Genomic DNA, 13,881 nt, shown 5'->3' on the forward strand with positions numbered 1-13,881 from the left:
AAAAAGATGCTTCCCTCTGTTTCTCAATGCAAACGTCTCTGAAGTGTCCTCATACTCTGTGCTGGTCGTTTCTCCGTTTAAATCAGACCGTACCTCCAACGCAAGAGTCTAATCTAAAAAATATTGTAGCACACTCAAAATTACTGAAATATTTGTTTTTGGGCCCAACAAGTCATTTTAATAGAAACGCATACAAGTTGGTTTTAGATTCTGTAAATAGTTACAGAAAGGGAAATATAGATATTATCCTACGACTTTATTTTCTTACCTACGTACAGTACATAGCACTATATATTTTATTTTACATTCCACAGCTATTTTGTTTTACAAAAGTGAAAAAGATTATATAAAAAAGATGCTTTTAAATTTCAAAAAAAAAAATTAAGCAATATTTCCATTAGATTGTATTAAGGAGCTACAGTATAAATGTGAGTTGAAAGAATGAGAAAAAAAAAAAAAAGCCTGGACATATTATATTTCTTTGGATTTTTGTGACACCCCATGTTGTATTTCTTCAACCGGTTTTACCTTGAATGTTTAAACGGAAGCCGGTGAGTTACTTCGTCAGCGGACGGTCGGCCGAGTCGTCCGACACGCCCACATTTGAATGGAAACCTGCGAACTAAATGTGAAATGTAACTCAAAAGATGCAAAACCTGTTTTGTCTCCTCGGGAGGTCAAAAGGTTCATGATGATGTCAAGCACTTCGTGTGCCAGTGTTACTGTAGCCTCACACACACACAATCAGAAGCAGTAGTTTGTTGGCGGTGAGCTTAAATGAAAGTCTCGTTGTGATCCAACAGCAGCTGATTATGACTTTAACATTAAAAATATATATATGAAAAAAAAAAAAAAAACTAGACGAAAAAGACTTAAAGCTCATTTGTTTTTTTATTGGTCTTAATGTTTAGCGAAGGGCTACCTTTAGCTCGCCACTGTAGTTTTGATTGGAGCGCGGGTCAAAGGTTAAATGTCGGTTCGCATGGCTCTTCTTGTTTAATGTTGTTGAGAATGTCGCTCTGTGCACCGGCTTCGTCTGACAAGACTCTTCCCCTTCATTTGCCTGCGTATTTGTTCCCCGGTAATAATAAACAACATTTCTCCTAGACGCAGTGGAAAAACGTGCATGGGATGTTCACTAGATTTTAAATCCACTCGGGGAGGAGAGGGGAACGGGGGGTGGTGGAGGGGGGGGGGGGGGGGGGGGGGGGGGACTTTTGCTATTTTATTTTTATTTTTTTTCCTTTGATGAAAACATGTATATTGTACAAAATATATATATATATATTAAAAATATAAATTATACATGGTGTGAGAAGCAGGGACGTGGTGGAGTATAACAACAAAAAAGGAATGTTACACTCGTGCTACAGTTTCTGTTGTTCCATGACATGCTTTTGTGGACAGCTAATAAAAAGACCACAGTTTAAACCATACGAAGGCTTTTTTTTTATTATTATTTTTATTATTATTATCTCTGCTGTGTTTTCAGCCACGTCGGCCCTCCATGAAATATGTCGCACGGCTGGAAAAATGTTCACCTCTGCAGCCAAATATCTCCACAATATGGACAATGAAGTTCAACAGATTGGAAGTAAACAAAGCAGGTTAAGTTTGGAAAAACTTGTTTTTCTGAAACGGCAGCATCCTCTGAATAAAGACGTGACAAATTTGGCCGCGAGCCCGGTACGGCGTTGTTTTATCGATCCGCGCTCTTCGACCCAGCAAATGACTCAACGTACTAAAAGTCGTTAACGACTCCCTCCCGAAGCCAGCGCACTGTCTGCAGTCACACCGATGAAGGTCATAAAAAGTCTGGCGGAGAATCTGCCTGCGACCCTTTTATAGGGATTACACAAGGAAATCCTCTCATGAGTGTATTATACCACCGTGCACGTTACAGTCGAGCCTGGATCACCAACCGGGCAAAGTGGGCATATCTACCTGTACTCTTTATTTTTTTACTTTATACACTACTGGCAATAATCAACGGCTCCACAAACATAACATTTGTACACTCCTAAAAAAGAAAATAATATAATCTTTTCTGCCATGATGTAACCAGGAAATACTAAGAACATATTTACTCTGAGTTTAAACATTCAACAGCAAATCTACAACGACTAAAAACAAGAATTTATCAACAAATTGGAAGAATTTTGTATATTTCATCCTGAAGCTCAAATCGTCGTTTCCTCGAAAGGCCTCTAGGTGGCAGTAATAACCGCCCGTCCTTGTGTTTATGAGGCGAAGAAGAAGGACATGTTTCCGTCTTTTTCCTTCGGGCACCCACAAAGTTCAAATGATCTCAAGGTGCAAGTTTTCTGGACCAAAGTTAGCGGACTAGATGTCTTCAGCTGGTCGTACGAGCGGACATTGACGTGTCCACGAACCACCGAATGAGACAAGTGAAACTCGGGTGTTGTTAACTACGCCTGCGCACTCCCACCAGAAATCGAGCCGCCCTTCCTCCCCGCCAACCTGCACCGCAGGGTCGGGCGGACGTCGACTCACCAACGGCCCCGAGTCGATTTGCTCAATCTCGTCGACGACTTCCCGAGACGCCATGGAGAGCCCGCACCACCACGAAAACGGTGAGCCGGTGAGAAGTCAAACACGCGTCGCCCATCGCGAGTTATCGGGGTTTTTTTTACGGTGTGTGCGCACGATTCTGAACATGGCGTACGCCGCTCCGGAGGACGGCGGCGGTGTGCTTTGTGCTGCGTTAACGAGCGCCTCGCGAAGCCGCCGTGCGCGGGGGTTAAAAGGAAGGAGCTCAACGATAGTTGGCCAACAACCAGTTTTGTTCATTTATCGTTGCGCAAATGCGTCCGAGTTAACTGTTAGAGGCAGTTTAACCACCCGCGTAGGTTACCGACCGGTTAGTAACCGCCATAACGGCTGATAAGATGCTGCCTTCACGGCCTTCGGCTAAATCCGCAACTAGCGTTGCTGGCTAAAAACAAAACAAATAAAAGACGTGGTAATGCGAAAGTCTGAACAACGCGTCTTCTTACTTGCGTGTACCCATTACTAAACACGTAAGGCCCTGTCAAAGAAATGTTCGTTGCTTTTAGCACACACTCGGCTTTTCTTAAGAAAAGTCACGACTTCCGATTTACCTTTGTTGTGGGCGCTGGGGTCCGGTGCGTCTAATTACGACACTTTGTGCGAGTCCTTGAACGCGTCCCGGGGTATTTTAGGAGGTTGGTTCGTTTGCGGTCGTATCGTTAATTTAAAACGCTGTTTAGGAATAGTTTTGTTTGTAAATAAAATAATAATATAAATAAAATAAATAAAAATAAATTACAAGATGGGCCCATCTCCAGGCCAATTTTAGTTTTTAGACCGTCATTACCTCAGTTTATCTTGTAATTAACTGATATATAAGTAAATAAGTGGTTAATTCAATTCCGATAATATGAAGGGACGTGTAGTCTTCCAGAATAAGAGCACTAGTTGGTTTTTCAGGCCTGTATGAACCTGTTGCGCTCAAACTCCAATTAATTTGGTCATCAATTCATCTAACGATCAATAAAATGTCAGAAAATGATTAAAAAAAGAATCTGTATAATTTACCGAGCTGACATATTTTGATTGCTACAGAAAAAAACAGCTTCTGTTCACATTTTAAATGCTGAAATTGAGGCTTTTTTTTTTTTTTTTTTAATATAAACAAAATTATTAAAAGTTTGATGGACAACCAAACATATGCTTTCAATTAATTGTTTTATAAATGTGTCTTTCTATTTAGAGTTATAAAAAAAAAATTACAAAAAGAAGCTGTAACTTCTATGTGGCACTGACAATAAATTTGATGTATATTTTAGTATACCAGTTTAAGAAAATAGTATTTGACCACATGGCCCTCATCAAACTGGAGGTAAATCAGGGTTTCCTGAATAAAAAAAATATATATATATATATTCAGTGCAATGAATAAACCTCTGGCATTACCATGGAAATGTGTAAAAATACAAATATTATTGGTTTATTCCAATTTGTATGTAATTAATTCTAAATATTAAACATTGGATGTAAAGTAATTGCTGTCTTATAAGACATATCACCGATAAATCATAAATCGAATGATACTTTGAGCTCAGCTTGTAACCTTGCATGTTTATTTTCCAGACGCGCCTCTCCTGCTGCCGTCCCTCCGCCTCTTCATACCTCCGCTGCGCCTCGTGTCCGCCGCCATGTGGCACATCGTGCAGAGGGGCAGCGTGCACGACTACGGGATGGTGGAGGAGTTCATCTGCACGGTCACCGACATCGTGCCGGAGCTGCTGAACGCAGACGAGAAAGCTCAGCTCCTTCTGGGACTCAGAGCCCGGGTGAGACGCTTTAAATGAAGCTTTGAACCGTCAAAGCAAACGTGCAAACGTAACGGAGTCGCCTCGACCTGCACCTAAACAATAAACAACAACAAACCTGAATTATTATTACTATCACGCTCGTAGTTTTTCTTGACTTTAACCGACTCGACCGTCGCTGCTGTCTGGTCGTAGGTGGTTCTGGAGTTGTGTCAGACCGAGCAGGTGACGGACACGGAAACCATCGAGATGCACCTGGACCGGATCAAAGCCCTCGTGTCCGCCTGGGCGGCGCAGGTTAGCTTCCTCAAAATGTGACGTGCAGGTCTGCAGCGTCGTCGTGTTTTCCCTTCTAGGTTTTTTGTTGTTGTTGTTGTTGTTCTGCTTAAAGTGCAGCTGCCGTGCGTGTTTCTGTTCCAGCCCAGTTTTGCAGACGTCGAGTTCCCAGAGTCGAACTTCGTGGATCAGGTCGAGCTGCTGCTGAAGGACCCCGAGGAGAAGGAGAAGTTCTTCCAGGTTTGTCTTCAACAGCCACAAAACGTCCGACCTCCGACGGTTACGTGGTACTTGCGGACGAAGCCGTAATTATTCATATTTTTTCTGCAGGATGTTTTCCCCACGGATTTCGGGCCCGAGTACGACAGCGCCCTGCAGGTGCTGATGCTGGACTTCCTGTCCAAACTGGAGAAGCTTCTTCCAGTACCGGACATTCAGCAGGTAGCAGAGCGAGAGCGGGAATCTGACCTTGTTCACCACGACGGAAGCTGAAACTATCAGACAGACCGATTTCTCAAATCACACTTACAGTTTGCATTAAAAAAAAAAAAGAAGTCCTTCTTGGATTCAGAACTTGGGAAGTGAAACCTGAACACAGTCAGACGTGATTGTTTACATTCAAGTGCGAGTGACGCTTCCCGAGGACGTCGTTATCTGCGATGTCCAAAAAAAAAAAAAAGAAATCAGAGGAAAAAGATGCTCTGAACACGTCAGGGTTTTTATTTATTTTATCGACTGCGAGCGGTTCGGTTTAAAGTGAAGAGAGAGAAATGTTAAACACGCGTACTCGGCTTCAGTTTTTAATGGTCTTGCGTCTCCTCCTCAGACGGCGTCCCTGCTCAGCGCCGCCCCGGCCGCCCTGGAGGAGTGCGCCCACTCCGTCCCCGACCCGCAGCACCTGAAGACCGTGCTGCTGTACCACACCACGCTCGGACACTTCGATTTATCCGGTGAGTCTCCGCTCACGTAGCTGCTGTCTGTTCCTCGTTTTAAAAGGCTGCATTACCGTAAAGTGACCTCGTTTTTTTTACCAGACTGTTCCTTTCACCACCCAATCATTAATGTGCACATGGCTGATTATTATTTTTTTTAAATCTTACTGTGTAAATATTTTGAGAGCACCAATTGTCATCCCTACAATATTGTTTCAATATTGATATCCCCCTCCCCGACTCAGACGAAACTCCGACCATCCCGTCCTCCTTCGGGAACTGCATCCTCTCCTCGCTGTCGCTGCCCCAGCTGGAGAAGGTCGTGATCGGTCCGGACCACATCCAGCGTTCGTCGGACCAGATGCAGGGCTGCGTGACCGTCCAGGTGGAGGGCGAGACCGTGACGCTGCTGGACTTCATACAGATCGAACAGCCGCCCGGTTTGGTCGAGACCGACGACCCGGAGGAGCACGAGGTGACCGAGGAGGAAACGGTCGGCGACGAGTTGCGCGAGGACGCCGGCGACGCGCTGAAGCCGGCGGCTTTCCAACCGCTGAAGCAAAGCAAACGTCTCCAGCTGAAGAGGAAAGCTTTAAAGGACAAGAAAGACTCGGCGATGGCGAAGAGGCAGAGGAAAAAGTACTCCAACAACAAGACGTGCCCGGTGTGCGGGAAGACTTTCCTGCGAGCCGCCGCCATGAGGCGACACCAGGAAATCCACGACGCGAACCGCGACCTCAAGTACCAGTGCGGCAACTGCGACAAACGATTCAGGGACCATTACGACATGAACCGACACACCATGCGCGTCCACGAGAAGGGCGAGATGGGCGGCGGCGGCACCAAAGAGGAAGACGTGGCGGAGCCGTGCACCTCGGAGATGTCCGACAACAAAAGCTGCTTGCTGTGCGGGAAGTATTTCGCCCGCCAAGTGGACATGGAGCGACACATGAAGTCCCACTCGGAGGACCGCCCGTACAAGTGCTCCTTCTGCGAGAAGAAGTTCAAGAACCTCTACGTCTTAAAGAGACACCAGAAGGAGATTTGTAAGAGCAGAGAGGAAAAGAGGCCGAAGAGGAAAGAGGCGCAGCGCTCCAATCTGCCGCCGCCGCCGTCGGAGGCGTCGTCGGACGGTAAAATCTGTCCCATCTGCAGCCGCATCCTTCCCTGCACCGCCGACATCGCCAAGCACTTGCGGTCCCACTCCGAGGAGCGGCCCTTCATCTGCATCGCCTGCGAGAAGGGCTTCAAGTACAAAGACACGCTGAAGAAGCACCAGATCATTCACGGCCACGAAGGCATCCGGGAGGAGGAGAGCAAGACGGTGGAGCAGATTTTGGCCGAAGCGGACTCGCAGAATTGCGCCGACGCCGCCGAGAACAGAGAAAGCGGTCCGGACGCTCCGCGGGGTTGCCCGTCCGCGCCGGTGCAAAAGTTCGTCAGGAAAGGCCTCAAAGTGTGCCCGGTCTGTTCGAGGGCGTTCGACAGCGTCAAGACGTTGAACCGGCACGTCCAGTGTCACACGGACGACCGGCCGTATCACTGCGTCCACTGCAAGAAGCGCTTCAAGCACATGCACGGGCTCAAGAGACACCAGATCTACGCCATCTGCCACAAGAAAAGCGCCCGTTTCCTGTGGAGGAAAGAGGCGAGGGCGGGGCCCAGCGACGCGGCCGGCGCCGACGCCGCCGCGCAGGGCTCCTCGCTCAAGATCCCCGTGTGGTGCTCGAACTGCGGCAAGCACTTCGAGTACCCGTCGGCGCTGAAGGAGCACCAGGACAACGTGTGCAAAGTGGACCTGAGGGAGATCATGAAGTGCGACGACTGCGGCAAGGAGTTCAAGAGCATGACGCTGCTCAAAGTGCACCAGAGGATCCACGACCCGCTCTACTGCAAAGAGTGCGGCAAGATCCTCGCCAACGAGGCGGCGTTCGAGAGGCACAAGCTGATGCACCGGCCGATGCAGTGCACGATGTGCGACAAGGCCTTCACCCTGCTGAGGCGCCTGAGGGAGCACTACGAGAAGCAGCACAACTTCACGGGGCCGTTCCCCTGCTCGCAGTGCGACAAAACCTTCATCCAGCTGTCCTACCTCGCTATCCACCAGAGAATCCACAAGGGGGAGTTCCCGTACACGTGCAGCATGTGCCCGGAGAAGTTCCGGTCCTCCAACTGCCTGACGGTCCACCAGCGGAAGCACACCGGCGAGAAGCCCTTCCTCTGCTGGCAGTGCGGCAAGTGCTACCGCTCGGCCTCGGAGCTCACCGTGCACATGGGCACCCACTCGGAGGAGAGGCCCTGGGCGTGCACGCAGTGCGACATGGCCTACCGCACCAAGCTGCAGCTCACCAACCACGTGGAGCAGATCCACATCGGCGTGCGCTACCCGTGCAACAGCTGCGGGAAGCAGTTCATGAAGGAGACGTCGCTGAAGCGCCACGAGCTCATCCACACCGGCGAGAGGCCGTACCAGTGCACGGTGTGCGGGAAGACCTTCCTGACCGCCAACGAGCTGCGGCTCCACAACCGCTATCACACCGGCGAGCGGCCGTACAAGTGCGAGGTGTGCGGCAAGGCCTTCATCCAGTCGGGCTACCTGAAGTCGCACATGCGCATCCACACGGGGGAGAAGCCGTTCAAGTGCGACGTGTGCGACAAAGGCTTCAGGCTGTCGTACCACATGAAGAAACACAGGCGGACTCACGCCGGCAAGCCAAAGAGCTACGCGTGCGAGGAGTGCGGGTTAGCCTTCCTCCAGAAGAAATCCCTGTGGGAACACTCGCTCACTCACGACGTGAAAATAGAAACGACTTTCACGGACCAAGTGAGAATAGAATTTCAGTAGAAACCTTTTTTTTTTGTTTGTTTGGTTTTTTTTGGTTGTTGTTGTTTCCCTTTTAAGATGTCCAGGTTTTTTTGTTTGATCATCGACTTGACTTTTTTTGATTTGGTGATGTTTGTTTTGGTGATTCACATGTTATGAGACGGTACGTGTTGGAAACCAGTGATTCATTACTGCTTACGTCGCTTTCTGAAATAAATCCGCCTCAAATGATTTTATTGCTTCATTTGTGTTTTAAGTTAAAAAAAAAAAAAAAAGAAGCGCTTCAGATTTTAGTCGGTATTCATTAATTTAATCAACAAGCAAAATGACGAACAAGTGAGTTACTCCAGTGTACACGTTGTTTCTATCCGTTTTATATCATTTTAAGTTCAATAATTTATGGTTTGGGCTGTTTGTTGGGAAAAAACAAGAACTTTTAAAAATTAAAATTGTGACTTTTTCTTTATTATTTTCTTCAGTTTTAGAACTAATGCAGAATTCATTTTTGTCCATTTAAAGCCCACAAATTTACAATTTTCTGTGTCAGATCTTGATGTCTTGAGAGACTGCAACCAGAATCTTTTGGTTGTTTTTTTTTTATTTGCAAATTGACTCAAACAATTAATCATTAAAGTAGTTACTGTTTAACTTTCTGTCACGCCACTAATTGACTTAGTAAAAAATATATTGTAAGACTTGATCTGTGATTAGTTCCTGTTTGTCAGTGAGTTAAATCAATGAAGGTCAAACTTTAAATCCAACTTAAAAACAGAAGCGCAGCAGTGACGTGTCCCGATTCAGTCCAAAGTTTAAGCTTCTTGTTTCTGCTGTTAGTGACAAAAAAACAAAACAATTTAAATAAATAAAACACATCAATTCACAAATCACACATCACAGGGTTCCCTGGAGTTAATTGCCAAGTTGTTTTCACCTGTGTTCTCAGCGTTGTTTCCTCACCATCCTTTTAATTCGTGTGAATGTTTTGCAGCTGTGATCACACTCGGGCGTGGAAGCGCAGGTGTTATAACAGTGGCAGCGTTCCCTTTTCGGGGCGGCTGGTGACACCAATGATTATAAAACGGAGCCGTGGTTGATTCCACCTGTGTGTTCACTAATGTGTTAAAACGTCAGCTGTGTGAGGTTCAGTATGCAGGGTGGACATGATGCCGGTGGGCAGTCAGTAGTCTTCTCCAGCCAGTAGATGGCAGTATAGTCATGATAATGAGGCCTCACCCTTTACAGGGGAACTGTATAAGCTGTCAGTCCCCCCCACCCGCCCCCCACTCCCACTCCCTTTCCTCTCTGCAAGCTTCCTAATGCATAAATAATACCCTTGTTTATCCTTCATTAACAGCCACATCTCAGTAAACACAGACATTTTTATACACGGAAGTCTGCAGGGAAGTTTGTTTGCAGCTTTTTCCACTTTATGCATAAACTTCACAACAATTTGCAAATTCATGCTCTGCTCTTCCTCGCAGTGTGTGTGTCACCTGACTGTCGACGCAGCAGAGTGAAAGATGAAGCAGCAGCAGCAGCATCCCCGTGTTCAAGAGAAACTGCTCCCATCTCTCAGGACAAAAAAAAAATCAAAAAAGAAATATCAAAGGCCGACTGAGTCAGAATCTCTCTGGAGTGTTGGGAGCAGATCACTTTTTAACCCAAAGCATATTGATTTATATGGGGCTGTAATTGCTTCAGTGTGTCCTGGATTATTCCCCCCAGTAATTGAGGCCTGGCAGCGGGGCTCTTTACTAGACATAGCCTCCTCGGTGCCAGGTGGTGGGCAGAGAGGAGCACCGCACCCACTCCCCCAACCGGCCGGAGGGGAGCCTTGGAGCCGGTGTCCCCGCCCGACCTGCAGCGTGCCGTCTCTCGCAGGCCCCTCGTCCAGCTCAAACTACAGCACGAGGCGGCGCATCGAAGCCGGAAAGCACTGACGGCTCGCTGCAGCGTCACCGAGTCCTCAATCTACGCTTTGCTTGGGATGTTTGGCCTCTCGCCTGTGGTTTGTCTCTCCAGGATTAGTTGTGTTTACTGAAACCACACATTAAGGCTGTCATTACTCTTACATGCTATTGTTCAGCATTTTTTGTTTTGTGTTTGTGTTTCTGACTCGGTGGAACATTCCCGGATTTTGTAAGAGATGGGAATGTTTGCACGCTCTAACAGGTCTGGAGATTAATGTGGTCACAAAAATACACAGGTTAGACAAAATAATGTCAAGGCTCCACACCCGGGAAGGACCCGGGTCGCTTATAAAGCCGACACTGCTCTAACTTTTGTCTTTGCACCTGCAGTTCAATAAAGAGAGGTCATTAGGAGTGGAAAACGATGTATTGAAGTAATGACAGTTTGACTTTTGGTGGATAGACTGAGACTATCAGGTTACTTCGTAGGGGGATGTCCCAGATGGATGTAGGAGCTAAGACACTGGAGGTGGTAGAGTGGAGTAGACAGATTTTAAAAATGAGTGTTTATGGCACCAAATCCCAACATGAGCAATCTTAGGACAGTAATGTCAGCAACCCAACAAATCTCCTACAACAAAGAGGAAAAACTTCCTTTTAACAGGAAGAAAAACCTCTTACAGCAAAAAGGGAAAAAATACTTTTAACAAGTAGAAATACTTCCTACAGCAAGAAGGAAAAACTCCCTTTTAACAGGAAAACGAACCTCCTACAGAAAGAAGGAAAAACTCCCTTTAAACTGGAAGAAAAGCCTCCGACAACAAGAAGGAAAAACTCTCTTTTAACAGGAAGACTAACCTCCTACAGAAAGAAGGAAAAACTCCCTTTTAACAGGAAGAAAAACCTCCGACAACAAGAAGGAAAAACTCCCTTTTAATAGGAAGATGAACCCCCTGCAGCAAGAAGGAAAAACTCCCTTTAAACTGGAAGGAAAAACTCCCTTTTAACAGGAAGATGAACCTCCTCAAACAAGAAGGAAAAACTCTTTTAACAGGAAGACGAACCTCCTACAGAAAGAAGGAAAAACTCCCTTTTAACAGGAAGGAAAAACCTCCAACAGCAAGAAGGAAAAACTCCCTTTAAACTGGAAGAAAAGCCTCTGACAGCAAGAAGGAAAAACTCCCTTTTTAACAGGAAGAAAAACCTCCAAAAACAAGAAGGAAAAACTCTCTTTTAAAAGGAAGACGTACCTCCTAAAACAAGAAGGAAAAATTCCCTTTAAACTGGAAGAAAAACCTCCGACAACAAGAAGGAAAAACTCTTTTAACAGGAAGAAAAACCTGCCCAAAAAAATCATTAAAACTCTCCTCTCAATGTGGTAGTTAAATTTTAACAAACAACAAGCTGTAAATACAACAGTTGGCTTGTTGAACAAGTAGGCAAAGTGTTGCTTTTTTACACACTAAGCACACAAGGTGTAACATTAACATATTAACATTTGGAGTTTATGCAGATTTCTCTGATTAGTGCTGTGAAATCGGTATTAATGAATTAAGCAGTAAATTTAGACCAAAAGCTCCTTTTTGTTTGTTGTGCGTTCAGCTACTTGGAACGAACCACAATCAAATCCGCTTCCATCCACACTGAGCTTGTGTGTCTCTTGTTTTCATCACCAGTAAATGAGGGGGAACAGCCTCCAAGTTTAGTTTGTCGAAAATCCTGCCACAAACAGTTAAACTGTCCCAGAGATTTCTTCTTTTTTGGGGGGGTGTGGGGTGTGTGTGTGTGTGTGTGTGGGAGTGTGGGGGGGGGGGGTTTAAAAAAAAAAAAAAAAGCAAAGTTTTGATCATCAACAGGCACCGCAGAATTTCCTGGCCTTTTTGCCAAAAATCCCGTGACCCCTGCGTGTTACTACGGAAACACAGCGTATCAAAACAAGCACCCCCATTTTCTTGCATTTGCTCCATGACGCACCTTTATTTCTTCCATATGACCGACGTATATGGCACAGCGGAGGGCCTTGATAACAGTATGCGCTGCGAATGCACGGACAGCTGTGCCACACACACACACACACACGTACACGTACAGCAATAACCACCACGCTTCGCTTTCTCTATTCCCAATACGTAATTTTGTTTTACATGAGTTGAGAACTTGTGATGTTTGGGAGATGCTTGTTCACTTGTGTTCAGTGTTTCTGCTCACGCAGGTGTTCGTCAGCAGGATTTTAATTCCCCGGAAGAACACAGAGTCCGCTTTCCCCTTAAAGATGTCCTTCTGGGTGAGTTTTTTTGTTTGTATTTTGCAATGATTACTTGTTTATGAACTTCTCTCGCAATATAAATGTTTTGATTGGTGCCTTTCGGGAGGGTAAATCTGCTTAATACGAGTACGATTGAGCACCATGTGTCTCTAAACGAAGGGAAATTGATAGCACCTGGGTCAAAGTGCCGCTAATTTGCCAGGCCTTGCTCTGATTGGCTAACAGATGTCAAGTGACAAGAAGGTTTGGGAAGCCAGTACTCTGGTTTGTGTTGGGGATTTGGGGAAGAGGGTGGGCAGGTTTTTGTTCTGGTTTGTTTTGTTTTGTGGCAGCTCTGAATGATTTTGAATTATTTAAAAGCCCCAAAACAAATAATCACCGCCTGCGTGTGTGTCCGTCCTCTCCCTTAATATCACCAACACAAGAGAAGACGCACACAAATAAGAAAATCTGAAATTACCCCTTCAATCACTTGAAACAGATACCCTCATTTCATTGTTTATGCACCACTTCTTTTTTTTTTCTTTCTTTTTTTTTTTTAATGTTTTTAGTCAATGGATTGAAGGAGGAAGCGTAACACAGAAACCACTGAGCTGGAAAAACCCTCAGACTAATCAACACAATGGAGAAGGATTGCTCTCCTAATCAAGTGTGTGTGTGTGTGTGTGTGTCCTCAAGTGAACCTGTGTGTGTGTGTGTGTGTGTGTGTGTGTGTGTGTGTGTGTGCCCCTAAATGTATCCCCAGCCTCACACTTTCCCTCCCATCTTGGATACCAGCCCTCCATCCTCACCGCGTTCACGCAAAAACCAAACGCTTCATCTGGCTTTTCATGACCCCCCCGACACACACACACACACACACACACACACCACCGTCGCATTCATTTGCATTCAGCGCTGCTGTCTGTGTCCCTCTCACTCGGACATTTGTTTGGCAGGACGGACCCAACGGGATGCTGTCAACGCTGCAAAAAATTTCCATCTTTCACGAGCCTTTCTGTGCTGCGTTGTGTTATAATGTAAGAAAAGCTCCAAATGAGGTGATAGAAGTCAGTTTGTGACCAAGAATCTTCTTTCTTTTTTTTTTGTATAACCCTCGTTTAACAAGACAGACTGAAGCAGATCATTATTCATAAATTCAAGAAATAACCCTTTTAACAGTGGAACTTGAATGCAAATACGTGACACTATCCCAGTGGCATCATTTCTTTTAAACATTTCCTCAAAGAAAAGTTTTTTTTTGTTTTTTGTTTTTTCTAAGATTCATTCCTGATCAAAACTGCACAGACAGACACTTTTTGCAGCGAACACCGTCTCCTTCCTCCAGTAGAAGGGAGTGAAAACAAGCCTTTTCCTG

General features: G+C 45.8%; 1 protein-coding gene across 1 annotated transcript; it reads left to right on the forward strand.

Annotated features, from left to right (window-relative positions):
- The first annotated feature begins 2,261 nt into the window (after positions 1-2,261).
- On the forward strand, positions 2,262-8,579 carry LOC138192464 (zinc finger protein 11-like). The gene is made up of 7 exons (XM_069139864.1): positions 2,262-2,594; positions 4,135-4,337; positions 4,512-4,613; positions 4,737-4,832; positions 4,923-5,033; positions 5,419-5,542; positions 5,770-8,579. The coding sequence occupies exons 1-7, from the start codon at positions 2,567-2,569 to the stop codon at positions 8,367-8,369; spliced, it is 3,264 nt and encodes a 1,087-aa protein (XP_068995965.1). The 5' UTR covers positions 2,262-2,566; the 3' UTR covers positions 8,370-8,579.
- The last annotated feature ends 5,302 nt before the right edge of the window (positions 8,580-13,881 follow it).

This window comes from Embiotoca jacksoni, unplaced genomic scaffold, assembly GCF_022577435.1.
Source record: "Embiotoca jacksoni isolate LCO1_2020_lvr unplaced genomic scaffold, fEmbJac1.0.p SCAF_86, whole genome shotgun sequence".
In the NCBI taxonomy this organism is placed as follows: domain Eukaryota; kingdom Metazoa; phylum Chordata; class Actinopteri; family Embiotocidae; genus Embiotoca; species Embiotoca jacksoni.

What these genes read in the sequence shown, in the direction of transcription:
- LOC138192464 (XM_069139864.1), top strand. Translation starts at nt 2,567, where the DNA reads ATGGAGAGCCCGCACCACCACGAAAACG. An exon ending in CCCGCACCACCACGAAAACG is followed by an intron (nt 2,595 to 4,134) that starts GTGAGCCGGTGA and finishes TTTATTTTCCAG; the next exon opens with ACGCGCCTCTCCTGCTGCCG. An exon ending in CGGACACTTCGATTTATCCG is followed by an intron (nt 5,543 to 5,769) that starts GTGAGTCTCCGC and finishes TCCCCGACTCAG; the next exon opens with ACGAAACTCCGACCATCCCG.